General features: G+C 49.0%; 1 protein-coding gene and 1 non-coding gene across 2 annotated transcripts; both read right to left on the bottom strand.

Annotated features, from left to right (window-relative positions):
- Positions 1-53: 53 nt before the first annotated feature.
- ift172 (intraflagellar transport 172) lies at positions 54-26308 on the bottom strand. Its single transcript, XM_023831569.2, has 48 exons — positions 26084-26308; positions 25583-25726; positions 25314-25426; positions 25004-25043; positions 24426-24491; positions 24175-24254; positions 24001-24088; positions 23481-23695; positions 23224-23347; positions 22473-22568; positions 22040-22201; positions 21230-21283; positions 20901-21004; positions 20450-20535; positions 18487-18599; positions 18188-18355; positions 17120-17256; positions 16666-16773; positions 15869-15953; positions 15211-15303; positions 14718-14795; positions 14389-14637; positions 13821-13899; positions 13601-13721; positions 13053-13197; positions 12772-12861; positions 11987-12084; positions 11294-11429; positions 11093-11209; positions 10813-10955; positions 10161-10254; positions 9763-9827; positions 9319-9499; positions 8345-8454; positions 7240-7369; positions 6894-6992; positions 6626-6735; positions 5870-5933; positions 4108-4194; positions 3883-3999; positions 3511-3621; positions 3303-3422; positions 3115-3210; positions 2762-2821; positions 2213-2311; positions 1813-1966; positions 1306-1397; positions 54-740 (listed from the first exon to the last, which is right to left on the bottom strand). The coding sequence occupies exons 1-48, from the start codon at positions 26120-26122 to the stop codon at positions 651-653; spliced, it is 5250 nt and encodes a 1749-aa protein (XP_023687337.1). The 5' UTR covers positions 26123-26308; the 3' UTR covers positions 54-650.
- A 203-nt stretch (positions 26309-26511) lies between these two features.
- Positions 26512-26583, bottom strand: trnaa-ugc (transfer RNA alanine (anticodon UGC)). The gene has a single exon. It is a non-coding gene; the product is annotated as a tRNA-Ala (tRNA).
- Positions 26584-26673: the final 90 nt, after the last annotated feature.

The following is a 26673-nucleotide window of genomic DNA, read 5'->3' as shown; positions in this document are numbered from 1 at the left end:
TGGAAATCCTTATTCTAAGCAGCTTAGTAAAAGAGATACACGACACCAATGCATTTATTCAGCATTTTATATTTAATATGCAATATATGGAGAAGTAAAGGTTTTCAACATATCTCATGAATAACAATAATATGTTGTGTAATCTGTCAATCGATGGAGCTGGTTTTCAGAATGTATATACACTGTGCCCATAAAGAAAGCTCACCACAGAGCGAGCTTGTATACATATATAAATAACTGCAGTGTTCTCACAAGACATTTTTCACAGGCTCTGTATGACAGATTGACGACTTCCAACTAAAGTGTGATGTTTTTCTCTCAAGTCCCATCCACGCACTGTGTGGGAGGGGCCTTAAGGTCACCGCGATGACTGACAATCGGACAGGGATGCAGTCCTTTGGTTGACATCATTCTGTATTATAAACCTTATAAAGCATCCAGATTTTTATATATATATATATATATATATATATATATATATATATATATATATATATATATATATATATATATATATATATAAACAAAGTCATGTTGAGTTTCAGGGTGGTGGGGGGTGCCACATAGAACAGGAATGGCAGAGATGGAAGGTAAATTATTCATACAGCAGCACGATGGGTACTGAACAAGCAGCGGGAGTGGGGAAGGGCTCATTGGAAGGAGAAGCCAGCAGCGGGAAGTCCGCCGCACCATTGGCTCACAAACTTCAGCACATCCTGGCACTCTGTACTGTGAGTGGTCTGGGAGACAGACAGACGGAAACACATTGACCAATCACACTCTGACCAAAGGCCAGAGCCATCCTGACATTGACCAGTCACATTGTGAGAAAAGGCCACAGCCCATCCTCACACTGACCAATCACATTCTGACAAAAGGCCAAAGCCATCCTCAACATGTTTGCGAATATGAAATGTCATTTGTGGGGGGGGGGCAAGCCTATTTATCAATTTTGAAAAGAAAGTAATTTTGAGATAACTGTTGTACATTTATAACTGGGGGCTGTATAAATGTGTAATGCGGGATTTCTATTATGCTAATAAATTTGTTGTTTGAAGAATTTGCTGCACTGCATCATCAAAAATATCTCAAAACAAATATAAAATTCATAAATGATGAAGTCCCAATGTGTTTGTATGTTTATATAGTACATCTCGTCTATCATAGTCACGAATCAAAGCGACTTTGTAAAAAAGGCTAACTGTAATGGCCTTACAGCGCTTAACACCAGAACAAATATGGGCCAAATATCACTGTGCTCTGTTCTACATACACCAGTGGTTTTTCTGTAACAGGATAACAAACCTTTGTGGCCATTAGGAATTTATTCCAATCATCCTTGTTTGCCGCCATTCCTGGTCTTTTGAACTCAATTTTACTCCGCAGCACCGGGTAGCCTGTAATCCACAGAAGACGAGTGTTCGTGATTATTTGACTCACACTGAAACCTGAGGATCAATTACTAGGTTTCAAATCACACGTTGTCTGGCTTAACCACCCATCTGACTGCACCTCCATCCATCTCAGGCTCTTCAGCAGAGGAACATCAGGCGTTAATGTTCTACGTCAACCAGCTCCTGCTGGAAACCGTTTTTTTGACCCGTGACGCTCTCGTGTCCCCTAGCAAGCAGTGATCAAAGACGGCAAGCAGGGTCATCTGGAGCGGGGGGGGGGGGCAGTTGGAGTTGTCTAAAATCGAGGTTGAGCAGAACACATCTGGCTGTGTGTTTAGCTCTTGGATATGTATGGCACCTGCTGTCGGTACTGAGCCGCCTCGTGACGAAGGCAGAACGGATAAGCGACTGCGCCCACCTGTGATGACGCAGGGCAGGGAACGGATTCCCGTGCTGCCGGCCACCAGGGACGCCTCGTACACGTCCCGCTCGTCCCGGGGCAGCACCTGGTCCACACGCTGGTCCATGGACACCGTCAGGACCCAGTCCCGGATCTCCTCTCGCTTGTCGTCCTGGGCAGAGCAGGGAGGTGACGCACAGCGTTAAATTCCCCTGTGGCTTATTAACTCGGACAGGGCCGCTGAGCGCTCCGAGGACATCTGACTCTTTCGGAACCCCCCCCCCCCCTGCCTCTCCAGGCAACATCAGCAGGCAGACCGGTACCCATCCCACGGTCACCTCACCACAGAAGTGCCATTTTTGGAAAACATTTGCACGAAATTGGCTCTCGCGACGCCAACCGTGGGACCCGGACTTACAGCGACGTGCTGTCTGGCAGGCAGGGGGACCTCATAAGGGATATCGGTTTCGAGGAAATCCGTGTGATCCAGAGCGTCCAGGCTGCCCTCGTCGATGCCCTGCAAGTACAGCGAAACCAGGACAGAGTACACATTTTACAGCATCGTGGATGAGCAGAAGAAGCATCCATGCATTTGTGATTAATAAAATAAAGCTACGCAAATGCAAAGGTTTTTATAAATATGTCATCATAGGAGAGGAAAATATAGCTGTTTTGTAACCAGCTAAGTAAACCTTTTTAAATATGAGCTGCGAATGTGTTTGCGCATAACACTTATGCTCATCCTTGAACAACAACACGTCTGAATATATGCTTAACTCTTGGACGGAGCTCACTCCTTACCACGCATCACATGAGAGCCCCTCACCTTGCTCATGTGTGGTTTTTAGGTTTTATAAGTCGGCCCGCTCGGACCCGACAGTAAGGGAGACGAGGGCTATCGCTCACAGAGGTGTTGCCCGCTGTGCGTCAGTCAGAGGTCGTGGCAGGCGCCGTGAGGCTGACTTACATCGCTCAGGTCCAGAAAGCGGTTCAGGAAGATGAAGGCCATGTTCTCCCAGCCGACTTCCTGGATGTGAAACAGACAAACGCTCTGAGTCGCGCTTGCATCCTCGCGCAACGGATGAGCTAACCCCATGCTGCTTGTACGCTCCTTTTTAATTAATTCCAAAAAAAAAAAAAAAAACTCATTTAGAGGCTTGCTGAAAAGCGCAACGCTAGTATTGCTTGGAGAATTTATAAGGCTGGTGCTGCTTTGGTCGAAGGTGGCAGCTTTTTCTCCAGAGTCCGTCAGGGTGTGATCGACGCGGATCGCTAAAGCAGGCAGGAGGACCCAGCGGCTGAGATCCGGCCCTCGCTCACCTTGGTCGCCATTCCCGCTTCGTAGAATGCCTTGTCCGCGGGAACGAGCTCCGTGTGGCGCAGCAGAGAGATGGACAGCTTGGCGGCCAACGTGTTCTGGAAGGGAGGGGACAGGAGTCGGTCGGTGGGTCGGTTCGAGTCTCACGTGTCGTGCGCCACGTGGGGGGTGGGAGAGCGATCGCACCCACCAGCTGGTCCACGCCTCTCGCGGCCGAGCGGGTGGCGTAATAGTGGGCGACAAGCAGCATCTGCTCGAACTCCTCGTGGGCAGGAGAGTTGGCCTCAGCTGACTTTACCAAGTTCTCGCACTGCAGAGAGATGGCGTGGGTTACCATAAGCGGTGGCAGGGGCCGGGGGATGGCTGAGAAAGTCCACCCCCCAACGTTCTCTACTCACTAGCAGCTGGAGGACATCCCGGAGGTTGGCCCACATGCGATACGCATCTGCGCTGTCTCGACCCGGCAAGTTTAGCAGGCCCAGAACCATCCTCTTGTAGATGTTGAAGTTCTGAAAGAGACGGGCAGACATGATGGATTCATCAATACCAGCCTGCTGCCTCTACCACGTTGATTGCTTTCTGTGAGCCCAGTGGAGCTGCCCGAGGAAGTGAGATCACTCCTCATGTAGCTGTGCAGCTCCTCCTGCAAGGTCACTCCTACCACTGCTGTCCTTCATCTTCCTGGAGCGAGCGGCAGGGACGCCAATGGGCGGCAGGGGTGCGTGGAGTGTAAAGTGCCACCTCTGGGCCGCAGACGGATGCGAACGCACCTGGGAGTTGGCGGGAACGCCGTGCTGCAAGTAGAGCTTCAGAACCAACGCAGGCTCCCCCTCCTTGATCAGGTGGGTGGCATACAGGGCCACGTACTTGTGAAGCACCTTGAAATTCTGGGGTATTGAGACATAGCTTGTCCGTTACAATGGAACAGCCGCGGTAATCATAACGATAATTCGTTAGGACTGTAGTATCGGAAGCAAGAGTCGCCAAGTCAACACCTGCTTAGAGGCTGTCTCAATGCACTTCTCCCACTGGCCTCTCTCAGCGTACATGTCTAGGGCGGCCATCACGTCTACTCCGACCAGCTGTGGACAAAAAAAGACAGACAGCAGTTAGGAGATATGGCTGTACTGGAATAATTATCAGCTGTCAGAGGCTTTTTGTGTGCAGGACAGTCTCTAAGTTTTCCGAACTGCGTATATGGGGGCAACCAATTTAAACTCAGTTACAGATAAGGGTGCATCCAAAAATGCATACTTGCTTACTATGTAGTAGGCAAAATTCCCAAGTGTGCAGCCGATGGACACTATGCTATCCCACAAGGCCACTGGAGCCGCAACAAGTGACCAAGAACATCATTTTCTCCCAAAGGCTTTATCCCTTTAAGGCTGTATGAGAAGCAGGGCCACGCCCTTTAAGGCTGTATGAGAAGCAGGGCCACGCCCATTAAGGCTGTATGAGAAGCAGGGCCACGCCCTTTAAGGCTGTATGAGAAGCAGGGCCACACCCATTAAGGCTGTATGAGAAGCAGGGCCACGCCCTTTAAGGCTGTATGAGAAGCAGGGCCACGCCCATTAAGGCTGTATGAGAAGCAGGGCCACGCCCTTTAAGGCTGTATGAGAAGCAGGGCCACGCCCTTTAAGGCTGTATGAGAAGCAGGGCCACGCCCATTAAGGCTGTATGAGAAGCAGGGCCACGCCCTTTAAGGCTGTATGAGAAGCAGGGCCACGCCCTTTAAGGCTGTATGAGAAGCAGGGCCACGCCCATTAAGGCTGTATGAGAAGCAGGGCCACGCCCTTTAAGGCTGTATGAGAAGCAGGGCCACGCCCATTAAGGCTGTATGAGAAGCAGGGCCACGCCCTTTAAGGCTGTATGAGAAGCAGGGCCACGCCCTTTAAGGCTGTATGAGAAGCAGGGCCACGCCCTTCAAGGCTGTATGAGAAGCAGGGCCACGCCCATCAAGGCTGTATGAGAAGCAGGGCCACGCCCTTCAAGGCTGTATGAGAAGCAGGGCCACGCCCATCAAGGCTGTATGAGAAGCAGGGCCACGCCCATTAAGGCTGTATGAGAAGCAGGGCCACGCCCATTAAGGCTGTATGAGAAGCAGGGCCACGCCCTTCAAGGCTGTATGAGACGCAGGGCCACGCCCTTCAAGGCTGTATGAGAAGCAGGGCCACGCCCTTCAAGGCTGTATGAGAAGCAGGGCCACGCCCTTCAAGGCTGTATGAGACGCAGGGCCACGCCCTTCAAGGCTGTATGAGAAGCAGGGCCACGCCCTTCAAGGCTGTATGAGAAGCAGGGCCACGCCCATTAAGGCTGTATGAGAAGCAGGGCCACGCCCTTTAAGGCTGTATGAGAAGCAGGGCCACGCCCATTAAGGCTGTATGAGAAGCAGGCCCACGCCCTTTAAGGCTGTATGAGAAGCAGGGCCACGCCCATTAATGCTGTATGAGAAGCAGGGTCAGGGATTGATGCTGTGCTTCCTGAAGTCATTGTCCTGTTTTTCCCTGGACACTGATTTCACAGAATGTTCCTACACATAACCACAGGATACAGCGTACGTGTTCAAAGACTAGCTAATCATTTCACACTAATGATGCACAGTGCAGCGTTCCCTTAATTACTGATCTTAATCAACTTCAAACGTTACATTTTTGCCCCTGAAAACTGGCCACACTTCACCCATTTATACAACTTTGGTTAAAGTGCCTTGCTTGGGGTACAAGGGATTAACAATATGGTCTTTGGTGACATACTTACGGAGTCCACTTTGCCCTGATTTTTCAGGTGTTCCTTGTATCTCTGGTCCACGTACTCCTCAAACCTACGGAAGGGGAACAGAATGGTGTCAGTGATGAGGAACGGATGGTATGTGATGAGCGCTCACGCCCCGTTCACATGTGTGTGCGTCTGGTGGGTGCGTGTGTCTGTGTGTGCATGCATGCGTGTGTGTGGGTGGGTGTGTCCGCGTGTGTCTGTGTGCGTGCGTGTGTGCGAGTGGGTATACCTTACCTTATGGGGATACAATGTCCCCACAACGTGATGAATACCCATTTGTTTCCCTTATGGGGACCAGTTTCCTGGTCCCCATCAGGGAAAACTCAATTTAATAAAAATCTGTGACTGCAATGAAAAAAGTAAAAATGCAAAAAATGTAGTTTGCTTGGTTACTTATGGTTATGGTTAGGGCTGGGTGGGGGTTAAGGTTGTCATTGTTAGCGTTAGCATTTTTCCCATAGAAATGAATGAGTGGTCCCCGACTTGTTTACCCGACTTGTGCGCGTGTGTGTGTGTGTGGCTGATGCATGGAGGATTTTCAGTAAGTGCTTCATCAGATTCCTCCCATGCACAAGCCCTGAGGGAGACGGCAGGAAAAGCGCCATGTCCTCTTAAGCAAATGTGTTGGTTTGGTTGTAAAACCAGGAGGCTCCCCTATCCCCCGAGAGAAGCCCAGGCTGCTTGGGTTGGGTTTGCAGCTTCTCCCTGGGGGGCACCTGAGGGAGGGGGGCACCTTACCTCGGGTCCAATTCCTTGGCCACCCTCTTGGCCTTGTTCCACTCCTCCCCCTCAATGAAGACATCTATAGCCTCCTTAATGAGGTCTACGTTGAGGTACAACTCAGCAGCCTGCGGCAACAAAGATTCATAAAACTTCCATTATTATTGTCAGCAGACAAACGAGGCAATAAGCTGCAGGTAACCAGTATGCTATCGTACATAACAAGCCTATCCTGTTAAAAATCCCTATGTTACAGTATTTAAAGGGAGTCGGTGACCTCACGCACCGTGCTGTACTTCCGTAGCTCCACCAGCCGTGGCCCCACAGCCCGAATGGTGTCCAGCGCCCTCTCCTGGCTGAGGAACTTAATGGCCAGCTCGGCCGCCTATCGGAGGACAGGCAGGCGGGAGGCGCCGACGTCAAAGCAATGACATCACCGCATCATCAGTGCTACCCGCTACCGCCTTCATGTTCATGGATACTAACTATCGTTAGCGTGCGCCATCGGTAAACTCCGCCCCCATGATGTGACGTCCAATAGGGCGTACTCTTTTCATCATGCGCCGCTGTTGTTTACATACCGGTTGGCAAGCAATACCGTGTCGCAGAAATGTCACTGCTCAGTGCGGTACCTTCGTCCAGCATTTCTCCAGCAGGGCGGCGTTAGAGGCATCCTCGACCTTCAGGTAGCACTCCACAGCCCGGCCATACTCTGCGGATTGTTCCCACTCTCTGGCCTGCTCCAGCAGAGCTTCCATGCCCCTGTCACACCGCACAACAGGCAGCGAAAAGTGATTACATATCAGCTTCGTTTGGCTGACGCCCGCATGCCCACAGCACTGATGCTGTTCATGCTTTATTCCAAAGAGACAAACCATTCGGAGCATGTTTGTCTTGGGAGTTTTCAGTGTCATTAGGTGACAAATGAGTAGTATCAAAAGAGTCAGCTTGAGTCCTGGAATGAACAGTAAGAGAAGATTACTGGGTACTACTGATATTAAAAAGAACAACTGTACAAAAACAAATTCTGATGTTCCTCCTCTTCATTTATTCATGTTCTGTATGCGTTTGTCCTATTCAGGGTCACGCAGGTTCAGAGCCTAACTATGGGCGGAATTACCCTGGATGGGCCATTAATCCATCGCGCACGCACGCACGCACGCACGCACGCACGCGCACACACACACACACACACACACACACACATCAACGATGGTTTATATCTATTTAAGCCCGATTAGGGCGGAGCCTGTGAGAGGTCTCATGCCAGTGCAGGTCGACAAAGTTACACGACGTTAATCTCAAAGATCGCAGGTGCCGGGCTCTCCCATGTAATCAGCCAATGACACATAAAGGCTTCGGCGAACTCCAGAGAGCCAGCAGCGACGACCACACAAAAAGCCATCTTTGCTTTCCGAAAAGGCCCTTTGATGTTTTCCCACAAGTCATTAAAACGGGGAAATTATCTGCAGAGGAACGACCCGACTGTGTCGGCTCTGTAATGAGCTTCTCGTTATGGATTTAATTTAGGATGAAAAACCTGCCATGTTTTAACAAAGGCCTGAGTAAACGTGAATAGATACTGCCACAACAGAAAGGCTCTGGTGAACGCTCTCCCCACAACGCGGGCCTAGTGCTGCGTGCGGAGATTTTTCCGATGTGAAAGCGCCCATCGGCCGATGACCCCCCTCGGTTACATTCGAGCCGACCGTGAATGTCGGGAGATGCTCCTCTTACCGGGGCCCCTTCTTGGTGGCCTCTTTCTCGTACTCCTCTTGTAGAAGCCCGAGTTTCTTCGGGACATACTCCTTGCAGATCCGCATTGCGTCGCTCCACATCCCCGCCTCCTGAAACAGAAGCTCTGGTTTACCCTGGATCTCATTTGTGGGCCAAAGATGCCCGTGTGCCTCAGAGCCCGAGATGACGTGTCGTTCCGCATCTACAGACACTCTGCATATTCACTACGGTCTGTCAGTAAGTAGCACTAGGTAGCTAGCGTCTCCTCACTTATCGCGGACTATGCTTTGGCCGATCGGGCTCCTACGGCGGAGGACAGCCAAGTGGAAGACTCATGTGTCCTTTGGAGCCACCTGACTTCATCCTCGGCGGATGACAGTCCTAGAACCGGCCTGTACTCAGGCCTGTCACATCCTCCAGCTCCCTGCGAGCACCGCTAGCTCTGAACCTGCCAGCTAAGCAAGCCATCTGAGCGGAGCGGCCACAGAAGGACAGGCCAGATGGGCTTTTGGAGGTCTGCTGGGCACATGATACAGGGAATCTTTCAACAGGCTGTCCCAGTGCTGTCTGCTCTGGTCCTGGAGGGCCACGGTCTGGGCAGGTCTTGCAGCTGTCCTGAAACAGCCAACGCCCTCAGCACTCAGAGTGAGGACCAGATTGGCCTAATTGGATAAGGTCTTAGTTGAATCATGTGCTTAAGTGCTCATTTGGGACAAAGACCTGCATGCATTGTGGGCTAGCAGACTCATGGTCAACTCCCATACTTCTTAAGTCCCCCTAATTTGTCCAGGTTTTAATCAATGTGATGTGGTGCTCTACTATCCCATGAAGGCCACAGGCTTCTCAGTTTCTCTCTTAATTAAGCAGAGAGGAGTTCATTATTTGTATAATAAGCTGCAAATAACATTTGCCAATGGAAAAGGAGCTCCAGACTGCTGTTGGGTCCCCGTCAAAGGCCCCGGCGTCCCTCTCACCTTGTAGTACTTGATGGCGAGCTCTGGCTGCTGGGCTCGCAGCAGGAGAGCCTCTGCCTTTTGGTACTCCTTCTGCTCAAAGCAGGATTTGGCCTGGCTCACCAGCACCTCCGCCACGCTGTCCGGGTCGTGGGCCTCCGCCACCCTCTGGGCATTGGCCCAGTCCTGATTGTGGATGTACCTGTGCAGGTAAGAGGAATTGGGACACTGAGTACTCAGTGTTAGCTACACACACCAATGCTCAGCTGCCCCTGGCCAGCAGCAAGAAGCTCAACAACATGCAGGTTTTTTGAATCAATAATGAACCACATTCTACTCCCCTTTTGCTAAAACGACAATTAATCAATTTTTGTCTTTCAACTAGGGGTTTCCCAGCATGCACTGCACGCCTTGAGGTGAGAGGGTTGTCATGGCAGGCCGTCCATGTCTGCCTGGGATACTTACATCAGCACGGCTTCTTTGGGCTTCCCTGCTTTGACAAACTCAGTCTCCGCTTCAGAGAATCTTCCCTTAAAAGAGAAAGCAGCCCTCAGGGTCATATTATAAGTTTACTGACCAACTAGTGACATTTAGAAGAATCCAATAATCAATGAAAAAATGAAAAGAATTATGCTTTATTTGCCATTTGCACAAGTCTGAGGGCAGGTGCATTGGCATGCGTCTTTCTGCATATCCCATCTTGCTCTCCTTTGAGACACACGAGTGAGAGTGAAGACTGGGGTCCAATCACAAGGTCAGGCCATTTATCAGGTAACAGACTTCGTTGCAGTTAGCTGGCTATTCTTAAGCCAGTTAATGAGGACTGGAGTCGTACTTGTAGAATGACCCTAAAGGCGCCGTACCTCATCCTCCAGGAACATGGCGCTCTTCAGGTGAACGTCCGGGATCTTGTGCTTCATGGAGAGCCGTGCCAGTTCGAAGGCGAACTCAAAGGAGCTGAAGTCGGAAAAGAAGGTAGAAGATCAGTATGTGGCTTAGCGTCTCCCGGCGCTTCTGAGGCTCGGAGGTCGCAGGCAGAGAGAAGCAGTGGGCAGAAGCGGCTCTCGGCCCTGGGTCTCGACAGCGGTGCTCTGTCTGTATTTTAATGGCTTACCTGGACACATATACCTGACAAGCACCTGAAATGGGGAAACACGAGCTGTACCACGAAAAGGCTGGTAGCACTTTAAAGACAGACCGTTGTACAAAGGTTTTAATCACCCAGGATAGCGTAGGAATTCACTCAACACTGCAGCTTTCTTTAGCACCTTAGCCTGTCAGACTGCCAATACCTGACTCTACTGCTTTAGTCATTCCCCTCCGTGTGTGGGGGGGTTTGCATGTTCTCCCCGTATAGAAAATGGATGGAAGGATGGAGCGATGGATGGATTATTCTGTGATCGTTGATTTCATGATTTCTTTGGGGGCTTATGGCTTTGTGTTCAGAGGGGGCCGTGAATAGGGCTCGTGGCACACACTAACCCCCCCCCCCCCGCCCCCCCCATTCGCTCTCACCCATTGTCCGCCGCGAAGTCGATGGCCGTCTCCAGCAGGCCGAACTTGCTGAGCAGCTTGACGGCGGCTTCCCCTCCCAGCTTCTTCGCCCACAGGTAGGCGACCTGCTTCGGGGCGCCCGGCCCTCCGTGGGTCTTGGCCACCTGGGGGGTCGTAGCGGGACACGTCGCAGTAAACGGGATGGCCGCTGAGAGTTTCCGTGGGCCGGGGCCCTGGCTCGCGGTATGAGCGTGTGCTGTGTGTGTGTGAGGGTGAGGATGAGACCGGCTTGGAGCCACACCCTGTAGGCCTCCTCCCACGTGTCGCTGGCCCTGTACATGTTGACGGCGGCCTTCCAGTCCTGGCCCTCCGTGTAGTGGTACTCCGCCTCCTGCAACCTGGATTCTCCTTCCAGCTCCTGAAATAGGGCGGCACAGAGGCTGGGACCTGGGCCACCGCAGTCAAACCCCCCAGCCCGGCGCCTGCGTCCCCGGTTCTCCACCTTCGCCAGGTGCAGGTGGGTCTCTGTCAGCAGCTCCCGGTGGTGCTTCTCCACCAACCGAATCATGTCTTCATACATCTTGTTCTTCTTGTACATGGTGATCGCCAGATCGGGCTCTTGCACGGCGGTGAAGAGCCTGCGAGAGAGAGACGGGCGTCACGCCGCGTCCTGTGCACGATAACGCCACCGCCAAACGCTTAAACACATGAGCGAATAGGATGCTCCAATGTAAAAGCCAATTAACGGTATGATATTTATACACCTACATTTTTATTTCTCATTTATTATTCTATTTATTGTTTTGTGTGTCTGTGTATTTTTTGACTCGACAGCATGTTCATATTGTGCAGCCGGTGCCTTTAACAAAACCAATTCCTTGTACTTTTACATGGCAAATAAAAGTATTCTGATTCTGACAGTGAAAAAGACCGTTATAGCAGTCATGCTGACGGATTGTGTGATTCCAGACGGCTGACTCCTCCCCATGTACAAAATCCTATAAACACTCGTCTCCCAGCTTTGAGGTTGCGACGCGTTTTTTGAGGTTGTGTCTGTACAGCCAAGCGACCTTCGGAAAAGGCCCTCCTTCGATCAGGCTCTCAACCGAAACTATCGGTGCGAATGTGAACACACGAAAGTGCTTTCTGTTCATGCAAAAGAACGAGTGGAGAACGAAGCAGGAAGTGATGTCACCTCTCAGCCTCCTTGAACTTCCCCTCCTTTTCAAGCTCCTGGGCGCGGCTGATGTACAGTGCTGTCACCTCCTCTTGGGTCATGCACTTGAGCGCTAGCTACAGGCGTGTAAGGAAGGGTGGGGCACAGTCACTTTCCAGCCCTCTCCCTCATTCCCAAGTATGCACTTGTACAAAGGGTTCGTGCTTCTTAAAGACAAGCAGAATTGAGCCATTAGAGGTTCTAAAAGAACATGCTTCAAGAATGGCTTCTTCACCACAGAAGATCACACTCCTCAACAGTTCCCCCTGCTTGTAACCAACAGCAATGCAGCATTTGCCCCATCTAAATGTTTACATTTGCACCAGCACAGAGCCCTGACAATCTGCCTGCAAAAGAATTGCACATCGTATGTGATGTATGTTACACATGACATGTATGCTCTCTGTATTATACCTTTGCCTAATTCCAGCATTGCAAAAATTGCACAAACCACCCTATTTATTAGCGGTCAAAATAGCAGTGGTGCTCGATCCATATTCTTTCTAAATATCTTGTGTTTACTCCTCTCCATTGCATATTTTGTGTCTCGTATTTATTCTCAGTCTGTAATTGTTAATAGTCTACTGTCATGACCCTAACAGCAGCGACATGTGGCGACAAGAATTTCCACCAGCCTCGGTCATGCGGAAATAAAGATACGAGTACTGATGGTTACTCTAATTCGCTTACTCCGAAACTGCCGAGTAACCGGAGGTGAGCGTGAGGCGAACGTGATGCATCCATCAGAGGAAAGGCAGCATTACCCCGTGAGCCTGCTCCCAGTGCCCAGCCTGAGTGTGCATGTCGATGGCATCCCTGATGCGGTCGCCTCTGACAAACAATCGCTCGGCAACCTGAGGTAGAGACACGGACAAGACGCGTTTTTCTCTGAGCATACAAAGTGAGTCTGTTAGCATTCGCCAGGGCCCCTTACTTTCTGAAGAGACACTCTAAAAGCCCCATTATTTTCAAATAACTGACAGCTGAGAAGCATCTCTGCCGTGATGACGGCGATTTGGAGGGACGGGGCAAGGGAGACGCCCACCTCGTAGTCCTGCACGGAGGCGTAGTGCTGCGCGATCTTCTGGTAGTACTTCTTGTTGGACCGGTCCTCCTGCAGCTCCAGAATGTGCACCGCCTTCTTCCACTGGCGCGCCCCAATGGCCGCCTCGATGGCTTTCGAGGAACAGCTTGTGGAGGAGTAAGAGAGAGAAAGAGGGGGCGAGAGAGAAATATAGGTGCCCGTCACTCTCTGTGGGACAGAAATAACGCAGCAAAACGACGAGTCAGCAGAGGCTGGTGGTGACGGAAACAAATCCGCTGAACAAAATCGTCTTAATGGAAGAACTTGTATAACTACCGTGGAGTCAGTTTGGATGGAACTAAACACTTGGAAGCCATGAGGAACGTTGGATCTTACATGAGCAACGTGTGGATACAGTTCATTGGTTACCTATTTACTTGCCCCCATTGAGTAGAAGATAACTGGTTGGGGTCAGCTGGACCCGGAGTCACACTACAACGTTAATGGTCAGCCAACCCCCACACCCAGGGCTTTAAAGCCCTCTCTCTCCCCACGCATCCCCCACTCACCCGGCCTCGATGTAGTGGTTTATTGCGGCATCCATTTGCTTCTGTTGGACCAAGTAGTCACCCCAAGCCTCCTCCAACTTTACCACATCGGCGGGGAAGGCGGCGCGGGCCAGCTCCACAGCTGCAGGGGGCGACAGAGAGACACATCGGTCGGTTAAATCTGAACTCCTCGATCGAAACTGAAGGGCTTCCTTCGGGCGCCACCGCTGATCCCGCTCACCCTTCCGGAAGGCGTTCCCTTGGCGGTAGCAGTCCAGCGCACGCTGGTTGTTCCGAATCTTCCCGAACAGGTCGCCGGCCTGCAACATCGAGATCCCTTCGGCACAGCCGTCTCAAATCCCTTAGGCATGACCCCGTTATTGCATTTCCATTCATGTTTATTTATTTATCAGACCAAATTGCCCAAATTGATGTAGATGTGATACAGCTATCAAGGAGTCAACAAGGTATGAGGGCGGAGCTTCCAATGAATGACCAGTAACGAGTATAAGTAGTTAGAGAGCTAAACCGTATAATGCATTTCAAACATTACAGAGATGTATTGGGACTATTCAATCAAAAGGCAAAATAATACTAAGAGTCATCAGGGACCATAAGAGACCAACGAGGGAACTGAGTATGGTGCAGGGTAGTCGTTGGCCAAGGTGTGTCACGAGTGACAGAGGGAACACCCACGGCCCTCTCATATTCGCCGCTCCTGACATCTGTCACCGTGGAAGCAGTCCAGTCTGGCGGCGGGAGCCCCATCACACAGAAGCAGCCGGTTGGCCACCTGGTGCAGCGCTCACCTGCTCGTAGAACTCCCCCTTCAGGAGAGCGGAGGCGATGCGGCTGACGAGCTCGCCGCTGGAGATGAGCTCGTCGTGGCTCATGGTGAGCCGTGCTGCCTTGGCTGGAAGTCCCGCCCGCAGGTACAGGTTGATGGCGCCCAGGAGGTCACCCTCGGCCTCTTTCACCTCGCCCGCCTTCTCGTCCTGCTTGGTGTCCATCAGCCACTGGTGGTAGCTGCGGCGTAGGCTGTCCAGCTCAGGGTGGCCCTACCACGAACGAACACCATTACTGGGGAGGCACTGGGCCCGCACCAAAGGGAGTTTGTTTTAAGGGGGGGGGGGCATACCCTGGACTCCGCCAAGGCGATGCATTCGTCCCACATGTACAGCTCCTGGTACATCTCCATCGCTTCGTTGACTGCATTCTGTGAACGGTTCAGAAATATTGTGGAAGATGGGGAGGTGGGGGTGGAGATGGCCAAGTCAGGTGACCAGCACGTTCTTGGTGGTGTCTGGCCCCGCAGAGTGGAAATCTGTGCCTCTGATCAGAAGGACAGAGGTTGAGATCCCCGTGGCTGGCAGAGCGATTTCAATGTTCGGTCCCTGAGCAAGACCCACAACCCCAACTGCTGATCCTGCTGCCTCAGCTGTACGTCACTTGGGGTAAAAGCATCTGCTAAACAGGTATCATCCAAGTAAACAACACAAAGTGTGCCATGCAAGCAGAAAAACCTAGAAGACAGCAGAGGACCGCATGAATCAGGACATTTTAGACCCGGGATCAAAAAACGCCATGTTCGCGTAGGCTGGTGGTTCCCGTGACCCAGGAGAAGGTGATACCTGTTCTAAGTAGCACATCTCAGCCAGCTTGTAGTTCTTCTCCAGCATGGCCAGGCGAGCTTTGACCTGGTAGTATTCAGTGCCGTCGCCACCCTGGAAGGTGAGATAAATCAGTACAGAACATTAGAGCCATAGAACTGTTATGACCAAGTGACAAGGGCTGTTGCGATTGGTCTACGACCAACACACATGACCTAAATGGCTTTGATGAAATGCTATATAGTTCATGCCACATTAAGGCGACATCACATGCTATCTAGCTGGAAACAGGACGTCGACATCCTCCCGTTGCTTCCAGGTCATGAGGCTGCAGTGCTGAAGGCCCCACAGACATGGCTGCCTGTCACTCACTGTCACCTGTCAATTTCCTGAGCTCAGTGCAGTCACTGAGCATGGCTCTTTAAACACTATGTCCCCTACTGCCCATTGTCACCACTGCAGCACCACTCAACTCCTTTAAAATTTTAGGGCTGATCATTGAACTATTATGGGTTGGTCCAGTCTATGAATTTTAGTGTCATTTTTTTCCCCAGATGCCGTGGATCTCCAGGGCTGAGGAGTCCTGGGATGCATCAGATGGATAAGAAGGACTTATGAACCCCATAGAGCAATCGGCCCCCGCTCACTCATATAGAGGGGGCTGACCCCTCCCACGTACATATTCCTTGGATATGTTGTCGGCGATCCGGTTGGTCTCGTTGAGGAATCGTGCTTTGGACACGTCACCCAAGGCAGCGAAACACCTGAAAAGGATAATCAAGCACTGATTGGTTAACCATGGAGGGGGGGGGGGCTTCGCTGTTAGTCGAGCAAATGCGCCATGGTGTGAATGAAAGCTTCAACAAAACTGTGCCGTGTTGCCACCTCTGTCTGAGAGGTTGCATCACTGCGCCACGAAGGTAAATCCAGCTAATGGGCTGTACTGTTCCTCTGAATCATCTCCACATCTCCTCTTTACTCATTCACCATTTTCCTCTGTGGACAAAACGGTGATCCCTCTCAAGATTCATGCTAATCCGGGCATACTTAACGAAGCACTCTGCATTATTAATGCTATGCTACATGCAAATTTTCCCACGAAAAAATGCTTAATAAAGGAACAAAGTTGTCCAGTGGTTATTTGAGCTAAATGAACACAGTCCACAAAGACCTTAGCAGTCATGAGGAAAGGCCCATCGCATCAATCAGGGAGACGATCGACATGCTTTTTGGTGCTGCCCCCTCCCCCCCCTTCACCGCATGAGCCCATGGAAGGAAGAAAGTATTCCCCCAGGCAAAATCGGACTCATTTCATTGGTGGAGAACACTCAGGTCTACTCCCTCATGGCTACATGCTACATTAGAGCTTAACACCCCCCAACCCCAGTAAATATCAGGACCTCATCTGCTGGTTTTCAGCCTGACGGTCAAACTGGAAACGGTGAGCACCGCAGCGCCCCCTACTGGTCGAATCACCTCTCCGCGATATGGAGCTGCCGGGCTTCTAGGGACAGTCTGCTCAGCGTCTTCCACATGGCCTCCGTCTCTGGGGACATCTCCAAGGTCTCCAGGAAGGCCGTGGCTCTGAGGAGAAACACACTGTCTTTGGCAACAGCCCCTAATCCTGACCAAGGAAAGCTGAATGACCCAATGGAATCATAACCACGTGTTAAGGCTATAATGAATGAAGGAGACCCTGAAAGTTTTAACTGATTTAAAGAGTTTAAAGTGCACTTAAATCCCTGATATTGCATGTAACCCCTTGGGAACAGACAAGCTAGTTGCTTATCTGGGTCAATAAGTAAAAATGCATACATATTAAACATCTTTTCAGAAGAGGGAATTTGCCAACAATAATCTCTCATGGATGTTCTCCCTGACAGGCAGGAATCGTGGAGAATCGTGGTCGAAGGAGAGCAATGAGTATCACCTGCAGTAGTCTTCGTCGTCGATGGCTGTTCCAAACTCGATCAGTCCCTCGTCCAGTGTGTAGGAGACCGTGTTGACGCCCTCGGTCACGATAACCTCCGTTTTGCCATTGGCTCTCTCCAGGTCCACAATGTCCCCCTGAGATTACACGCTAGTTAGCAGAGGCTGCACACAGAAGTGGGCAGGTGATAAGCAGAGTGTCACATTAAGTTTGGAATTGGAATAAAGAGTGGATACTGAAAACTGCAAAAGGGAGAGCAAACTAAAAACAATACTGGGATGATCAGCATTTATTAGCATAAAATATACATAATAAGTAATTATGGCAATTTGATATTGTATTAGAATTCAGGTGGAATGTGTAAAACGGAGCGCAGGCAGCTCCTAATTAATGTAAAACTGTCAGAGTTATGGACAAGCTAACACTAAAAAAACAGAAAATATATTTAAACAGTCTTTTCATTTATTTAAAGTGTGTTCTATAGTACGCATCACTTTATTTTTGGTTTATGTGTTTTTGGCTATAAGGCAGAGGTAGGCAACCCTAAACCTATAGTGCAGGAATCCAGCAGGCTTTCCATCCTACCTGGTCTCTAAAGAACCACACCAGTGGCCTGTACTACAAAGCGGGGTTACTGACTTATCAGGATAACTTGTCGGATTTAAGGTAGTCTGAGCAAAATGTAAGTGAACGAATGTGAAGTCCATTTAAGCTGTGGTACCTTAAATCCGACAAGTTACCCCGATAAGGCAGTAACCCCGCTTCGTAGTACAGGCCACTGATCTCAGGAAAATAATAACTCATCAGGCAGGTTGGAAAACCTGGATACTGGCATTCCAGGATCAGGGCTGCCTCCCTCTGATATAAGGTGTCTTGTTTGGTAGGAGGGAGTTAATCCAATTTAGGTAAGGGTTTGTGGAACAGATTACTTCTGTGTGTCGAGAACTGCCTGTATATTGTTGTTAGATGCATTTGGATGCTCTGGTGGACAGCAGCTGTGTAATGTAAGAGTGAGCCAATCCTGGCTCCAGAAGGGCATCATGTGACAAGCAGAGGTCAGCCGCTGACCCGTAGAGGGAACATGGTGACCCTCTCAGGGCTGTCGATGTTGTACCAGACGCAGAGGCTGCCCCGGTTCTGAGCTACCACCACGTCACTGTCCGGCACCCACTGGACGTAGGAGCAGAAACTCAACACAGGACCCTTCACGCCGCTCTCCACGTCGTACAGGTGGAGCTGCAGAAGAGATGGAATGCGGCTGATGGCTCGGATATGCAACCCCACAACTAGGGCTCTCGTTTACATTAATGATTGGATCACTGCCTTCAGGTGCCACCAGGGGGCAGAGCGTCACCCTGGAGCCTCACCCGCAGCTTCTTGTCCCGGAAGAGCAGCTTGCGGCCCGTCTCGTTCAGCTCCAGCCAGTCGATTTTGGCGTCATGGCTGACGGTGCCCAGGTTGTAGCCGCTGACCAGGTCCACTGAGTGAGTCAGACAGACAAGGCTGAGTTGCATAGGAAAAGGTCTGGAATTTGCATGAGGGAGTCAGGATGGGGGCGGGGGTTAAGCTGGAAAACGGAGCTGGCCACCAGAATGAACAATACAGACAGCGCGCTGTCCAGAGAGACAGGGCATCCGAACGTGGAACTCTCCAGCGGAGACAGGCTGTGACCGAATCTTGAGGCGGCGGAGTGCTAAGCGACCGTGAATGGCGTCCTGAGAAGGAGGAAGAGCAGGAGCCGGACGCTGATCTGCCAGCACATCGGCCGACTCCCGTTTCTTACACCAAAAAGGGTCATTTTCACATGAAATCACCCCCAGGAACAGGAGGAGGAACAGGCTGTTTGCTGCATGTTCAGAAAGCAATGCCAATTTACACCTTCTAGCCAGATTTAAAAGCACACACACATGCACACACACAAACACACACACACACGCGCACGCACGCACACACACACGCGTACACTAGTACGCGGGCGTGCACACTTACGCACATGCAGAGCAAAAGGTGTGGGTGTGTGTAGGAGGGGGGGGGGGAGGGCTGTCAATCAGTGCAAATAAATTGGATGGAAGTTATTTTTCCATTTTCACCACCTGAAAAAGACAGACAGAAGGACATGCTCGGACTTAATTAACACAGGAACCGGACAGGGCTGCAGCAGATGGGGCTCTGAGCTGTGGGGAAGGGGGGGAGGGCGGGGGATGGGGATGCTCTACACCGCTACTGTCAGGTCACCAGGTAATTGAAAGCCATTTTTGGGACCGGCGTGCGGTTGCTCTAAAACACACCTCCTTCGGCGAAATCCTGCAGTCGCCACCAATACGGCTATGACTCTCACTTATGCATTATTTAGTATTTAACCCCGCCCCCCCCCCCCAAAGCAAACGCATCACCTTAACCAATTTACATGGCTGAGTATGTTTATCGATGGAACTCCATGTTGCTCAAGGCTATGACAGCGGAGCCCATCCTGGGACCTGAACTTACTGCCTTCTAATTAAAAGTCTGGCTCCACAGGACCCTCCGGTACCCGCCCAGCCCGAGCGGGACATGCTGACTGGCCAAAAAGGGCACGGCTCCCGCGAAAGGTCAGCTTTGTATAATGTGGGGATTCGCTGAGGGGAATGAGAGTAATTTGGCTATCGGTCGTCTCGTATCACGAGGGAGCAGACACCAGAAGGCTCAGCGTCACCCTCCGAGCAATAAAAATGGCCTTAAATAAGCCGACTGCTGACAGGGCGGCACGTTTGTTCAGTTCGTTTTTTCAGTTTTAGGTTTCGTTCAACATTCAGGCACGCAAACGACTCCAGTTTGTTACTAAGATATCAGTAACTTTCTGGAGAACAGAAGAAATTATTGTTTTTTTTATTGTGTTACTGTTCATTTGTATACATTCTAATATTAAATTTCCTGAGCAAATATACATTTACTACCCAGATACATAGCTTTTAATGTTTTCTTTGACCGCCTTTGACTTTTGCTCAGTACTGTATATATGATATTCTATACACTCCAGACATCTCACAAGAAAAGCTTTTGAAGTTTTAAATATAAGATTCATGTGAAAAACAATTTGAACGCAATAAAAAAACATCAATTTTCTCCTAAACTTATGGAATTACCCTTTCCTGGGAGAAAATATGTCACAAACGAATTCTGGTGAATAAATGGCAGGTAAGTTCCGAGAGGCTAGAGTGAGTGATCCAGTGACTCCCAGTCGCCTTGCTGGTGGGACTGGGAAATGAAAGATGCCCTGGATAACCTCACTGTGGATAAGGCGAAACCTCCCCATTGACAAAGCTCCTTTATAAATGGAAATGAGTCGCTTACCAATAGCAATGGTCTTGATGTCGATTAAATAGGCCAACTTTTTGTTATCTTCGACACCCCTCTGTCTCCGCTCGTTCAGCCGCACGCTACGGAAGTGAACACACGCAGGGATTAATGGCCAGCGTGGAAGGAGGGGAGGATTTTCATTTTAAGAGGAGAAAACAGGAAACTGCCATTATGCAGATAAAACTGTTAGTTTTGACACGTCTGGTTACATTAACATGGAGCCATAATAACAGGCCCTCCAGCGGGAAGGACATGGCAGCTGTATGCAAACGCCACAGCCGCTATGTAACTGGATAGCTGGAGTGAAAGGGCAACACTGCCACCTGGTGGCAGCAAGCAAAAGCAGCACCGCTGGGAAGGTCCTCCAAGAACAGGGCAAAGAGAAAAAGGTCTGGATTGAAATTACCCTACTGTCATTTTGTTGGGCGTTTATTTTAACTCGAACCTGATGAGATGGGGGTTCATGAATTCGGTCCTCACGGAGCCCAGGATCTCATTGTTCCCGTACTCCACCAAGGTCAGCTCCCCAACGTTGAAGATCATGCACACCTATCCCAGAAAAACAAAAAAGGACCATTTCGACACAATCAACTAGCTCCCTTTCTGAGGAGAGGGCTAATGAACTTTAGGTTAGGATGACTAATTTATTTAAACATATTTGGAAGAGCAGTACAGCAGTACACACTTTATAAGGGGCTTTCAGATATGAGAATAATTCTTAAAATGTTATTACTGGAATGAAGACATAAGAAAGGAGGAAAATGGACGTCCTACCGTTTCATTTTCGAAGAAGAATTTCTCATTTCCTCCGGAGCCTTGCCAGGCCACCTGGAAGACAGCAACAGGAAGGTGTTTGGAGCAAATATGGGCCCTGCAGCGCCCCCTTTCTGCCACATCACCCTGGAGGACACTGCGTCTTGGCCTTGATCGCGTCCGTCGTCTGGGAAGGGCCCTCGGGCATTGTGGAAGGCTCGCTGAGAAACCCTCTCTCATGCAGGTATTAGTTCTATGAACCATGACAGGCCTCAAACTTCTAATTAATTTTGGGAAGGGGGCCGTCAGGCATTGTGACGGGGGCGGTCTGCCACCATGGGGGGACTGCGTATACATGGAGGTAATGGTCACCTTCAATCCATGTTCAGACTCGGGGTGGGGATAGGAAAAAAGAATTGCCAGCGTCTCTCCTTTGTTATTTAAGTTAATAGTGCAGGAAGAACTGTCCCTCACAAATGACTGTACACTGAACAGAAATGTGCCATCCTGTCCGCCTAGGCCAACTAGGCAAAGGCTTTGGCAGGACCCATCAGATAATTATCTGTTGCAGTTTTTCCAACCCGGTCCTCAGGGACCCACAGACGGTCCATATTTTTGCTCCCTCCGAGCTCCCTGCCAGATGGTCCACATTTTTGCTCCCTCCGAGCTCCCTGCCAGATGGCCCACATTTTTGCTCCCTCCCAAGTCCTGGGGGGAGGCAGCAAAAACATGGACTGTCTGTGGATCCCCCAGGACTGAACTGGGAAACTGATCTGTAGCTCTGAAAAGCCGACAGAGACACAGTGAGGCACAAACGCGGTCGGCCAGCACCTCACTCAGCTTGTTGGAGCCGAGATCCCCCAGCAGCAAGGTGTCGGACGTCTGGGCCACCAAGTACCGGTCCTTGCCCATGATCTTCACCTCGTCGATCTCGTACCCGTAATGGGACTTAAGAACCACACGTGTGCCGGTGGATAGGTTCTTCACAATTACCTGGAACCCAGAGGGAGACACCAGGATGAAAAACAGCAAGGAGGTCACAGGTCAAGTGAGAGAGCGGCACCACTACCACCGATCACAGCTCAGACCGTATATGTACATATATCTTGTAACCGCAGTTTAATTTAAATATGTTGTTTCAGTCTTAGATAATGTCTTAGTTTCCTATCTCTTAACATAACATCTGATTTATTCATTAATTCACCATGCGATGATCCTTCAGCCACTGACAGCTGAACTACTCACCATTCGCTAACCAACCCACCTGACTGAGGCCCACGTAAGTCATTTCAAACTTATTCTTGTAGATGCTTCTCCGTAGACAGCAGTCAAACTGCTCTACTCCCCCGCACAGCGTGCCCTGCGCACAGACGTTGGGAGATGTCACGCACATCCAACGCTGCACACAAGCGAAGCTCATTTCTGAAAAGGCTGCACCATGCATACTTTAGGAGGGGGGGGGATCCTAACCAAATGCAAGTGGCTACCCTATATTTCAGCATTTTTTGCTTAAACTTCAAGCAGTGTGATCAGAACTAGTAGAAGAAGATGTTTAAAGTGATGATGCGGCCTGTACTATTACCTGACCAGAACCCGCTGAGGTGATTTAGAACTAAACGGATAGAAAGGTCAAGGCTACAGTGCCAACTCGTGCAAATGACTTGTGGGAGTGGGCGGGGGACAGCAGTGTTGGAGTAAACATTCAGAAAAAAACACCTTTGTCCTCGAGTTTGTTCAGTTGTAATCACTGTGAAAAGGTGGCCATTTTGACTTAGCCTGTTTTTCTTCCAAAGGTAGTGTTTGTCATTTGTTTAATAATTTAATACAGTCTATAATGTTTTTTTTCCTCGTGAGCATGGTACTGATAGTGCTTACATAGCAATATAATATAAGAAACTGAAAGTGGTCAAAGAATTTCGACTGGTATCTAAAGGCATGCAGAAACTTCCAGGTACTATTAAATGTTTCTATTCCGCATCTGCACCAGGATTTTCAGGACGATGCGAAAAACTGACAGCGCAGAGCCGAGATCCGTCCCTTTTCCAGGCCAAGGCGGTGATGGTGTACAGGTTGGGGATTTCTTTGGGGGATGCTTCATCCCAGGATCCTCGACGAGGACTCCAGTTGAACACACGCAGCCTGGGGGGGGGGGGGGGGGGGCACAGTATGGGTGAGAATATTTTAGTTGCTCAAGAAGGTCAGGACGCAACACTGAAACACGCGGAACTTTGCAGGGATGCAAAAGGCGAAGGTGTGCTACATGGAGACTGACCGATCGTAGCTGCCCACGACCACGGACTGGCCGCTGGGACTGGCAGCTGCCGTGGTGAACTCCTTCTCCGAGCGATCCTGGCTGTAGTCGAAGGTCTGCAGCACGTAGCCCTCCTTCCCATAGGCCACGATCTTCTTATCACAGCCGGCCACGATAATGCTGTTGGCACCCCAGGCAAGGGCGTAGGGCGGGCATGCATGCGTCAACAGCTTACCCTTCAACACACACAGTACAAAGACAGAATCAAACACAGTTAATACTTTAGAACCTTAACTTTATAGCTATACCAGCAGTCAGAATCCTATAGGCAAGACATTTCTCCAACAAAGAAGTTTCTCATTCCACAGGTGTACGGGAGGGCTCTAAGTACCCCCTCTGAAAAACACAAAATGTATCGAGTGAGACCCCCTCCCCCCCCCCCCCGCCCACCGCTTGGCCGGTCGAATATACCACGGAGGTCTCGCCCCTCCGCCAGCAAATCTACTGCACGGTCACGCCCCTGTCTCATCACATAGCATACCTGAGACTCCCCAGAGCCCTCGTCATCAAAGAAATACCGCACCACGGTCCCGTCGGCGTGGCCGGAGAGTACGCCTTTCCCCGAGACACTGCGGGAGAAGGAGGTGAGGCAATAAGAGAGAGACTGTGCCATCTTACAGGGAAACAGCACAATGCAATGGCGCAATATACACACTTGGATGTCAGAGAAACAACGTAGGACTCGGTGCCATATAACGTAGAAGACTTGTTCGTTTTTGTGTTGGCAAGACGAATCTAACGGGAGGTAAAGAAGCAAACAGACAGAATTACTGTTGATTTGAAAAGTAATATACATTTCTGACTTCCTGGTATACTAAAGCATGATTCATGATCAAAATACAAATGTTAATGCAGATCTAAGATTCTATTTTTAAATTCTTAATAGCGTTTAAGATAACAACCTACCTTTCCCTCAGCCAATCCAAAAATAATAGCATTTTCTGCAGGCCAGACCAAGCATGTTACAGCACTCTAAATGCATAAAAAAACAGAAATCGTGTAACCAACACCAAGACAGAAACAATTCTACCACCTAGCAGAGAGCATTATTGAATGCAGATAATACATAATATGTTTTATTCATCACGCTGTGGTAAATTTGTATTTTAAGGTGCAGCTGGGATTACAGCCCACAGCTTTTAAAAATGATCACTGTGGGCTTGATTTTAAAGATGGAGATGGAGAGCACTACAAATCTCCCAAAGTAGACACAAGATATAAATAAGACACTGTTTCCATAAGGATACATTAGAATAAGAAAACATTAAAATAAGGATACATTAGAATAAGAAAACATTAAAATAAGGATACATTAGAATAAGAAAACATTAAAATAAGGATACATTAGAATAAGAAAACATTAAAATAAGGATACATTAGAATAAGAAAACATTAAAATAAGGATACATTAGAATAAGAAAACATTAAAATAAGGATACATTAGAATAAGAAAACATTAAAATAAGGATACATTAAATACTTACTGTCTGCACAAACTTATTACAGATGACCTTCTTCTCACCCCTGACAAGATAATAATTAATTCCATTAACTCATAACATAAACAGGGATGCAGCGAGCATCTAGGGCATAACTCTGGGTAGAGCTTTGGATGGGTTAAGGTCTACACCCATTTAAGGGGGTCCAGGGGATTGTATTGTCCATTTTCCATAAAACACTAAATTGCTTCCACAATAAAACCAATTCGTTAATTTATTTTACGTTTTTTAAAAGTTTCACCAACATATCTAACAGTAATAACAACAGTAGTAATAACCAAGTGAAACACCTTACCATTCTTCTCCAATTTTGTAAACATAAATAATATTGTCAGTTTGTGCTATAGCGATTTTTGTTGAGTCTGGGGAAAACGCCATGGATTTGACCACATAACTTTTCTTCCCATACTGCAAAAAGAAAAAAAAATACATACATACACACATTATATATAATGTATATTTTATTACAGTTGAATGAAGGCGAACACGCACATTGTGTTTAAGACAGTTGTCTATAACAATATAAGCGAGGTTAAAAGAGGAGATCGGCGTAGAAGGAGCTACCTTTGGGTCTGCGGGTTTGGTGGAGAACTTGTCCCTCCTCTCTCCCTGCTCATCGTAAAGAAGCACAACTCTGTCGACGGAGCACACCGCAAATTTCGCGTTGTTGGGCGCCCATACCATGCAAGTGATTTTAGCTGCTCCGTCCTGCAGAAAAACGGCGATCGGATTAGAAACCCAAAGCATCACGCAGCAAAGAGAAACCACTGATTCCCATATCACCTGGCGATGAGGAGCTGTCTTCGGCAGGCCTTAGACAACTAGCTATATGATCAAATTTAGAAAACCCAGCTAGTACCCTGGAATAAGCGATCCGCTATTTCTGTGCTGAAAACAGAAACACGATAATCATAATATTTACGAGTTATGGTTAACAGCTATACTATGTTACCATAATATTGTTGTTTAATGTTGTCTAAGTATTTATGTTGTCTAAGGAGTATTTTTTCACATTTCTGTAATATTTTTTTTCTGTTAGCTAACTAAGCTAAACAGTAAACTTACTTGAGGGGTTAGGAGCGTCTTCAGATGTTTTAGTTGCATAGCTGGACCTCTAACGTTGAGCAATTTAAAATGCACGAAATTGGAACATCTTCCTGAAAATAAAATATATTGAAAATGGTTTTATAATTCTGATTTTATTTGGTGATAATAACAGCAATTTTGGTACAGTAAACGTCTGCACTTAAGAGGTAGACATTTCTGTAAACATCCACTCTCTCCCTGGTTACCGAGCGCGATTTGAGGTAGCGTATGACGAAAGCACGTCATTTTAATACGTCCTGCCGCACTCCACCAATCTTGGCACGGATTACGTTTTTAAGTATTTTACGAAGCGTACTGGTCTGCTGTAGTGTAAAATGATAGCATGGATGTAGTAATGCATCCAAAATTGTAAATTTTGGTTTTATGTAACAAAAAAAGGTTACAGCTGGAGATGCCGGGGATTGAACCCGGGGCCTCATACATGCAAAGCATGCGCTCTACCACTGAGCTACATCCCCGAGCTTATCCGTGATAAGTTTTTCAGCGCTGAAGTATTCTTTGTATTTAGGTTTTGTTAAGCGCTATACATTTGAAATCTAAACAAGCAT

Source organism: Paramormyrops kingsleyae, chromosome 19 (genome assembly GCF_048594095.1).
Source record: "Paramormyrops kingsleyae isolate MSU_618 chromosome 19, PKINGS_0.4, whole genome shotgun sequence".
In the NCBI taxonomy this organism is placed as follows: domain Eukaryota; kingdom Metazoa; phylum Chordata; class Actinopteri; order Osteoglossiformes; family Mormyridae; genus Paramormyrops; species Paramormyrops kingsleyae.
The sequence above is the reverse complement of the archived record's forward strand: the minus strand, read 5'-3'. Positions and strand labels throughout refer to the sequence as shown.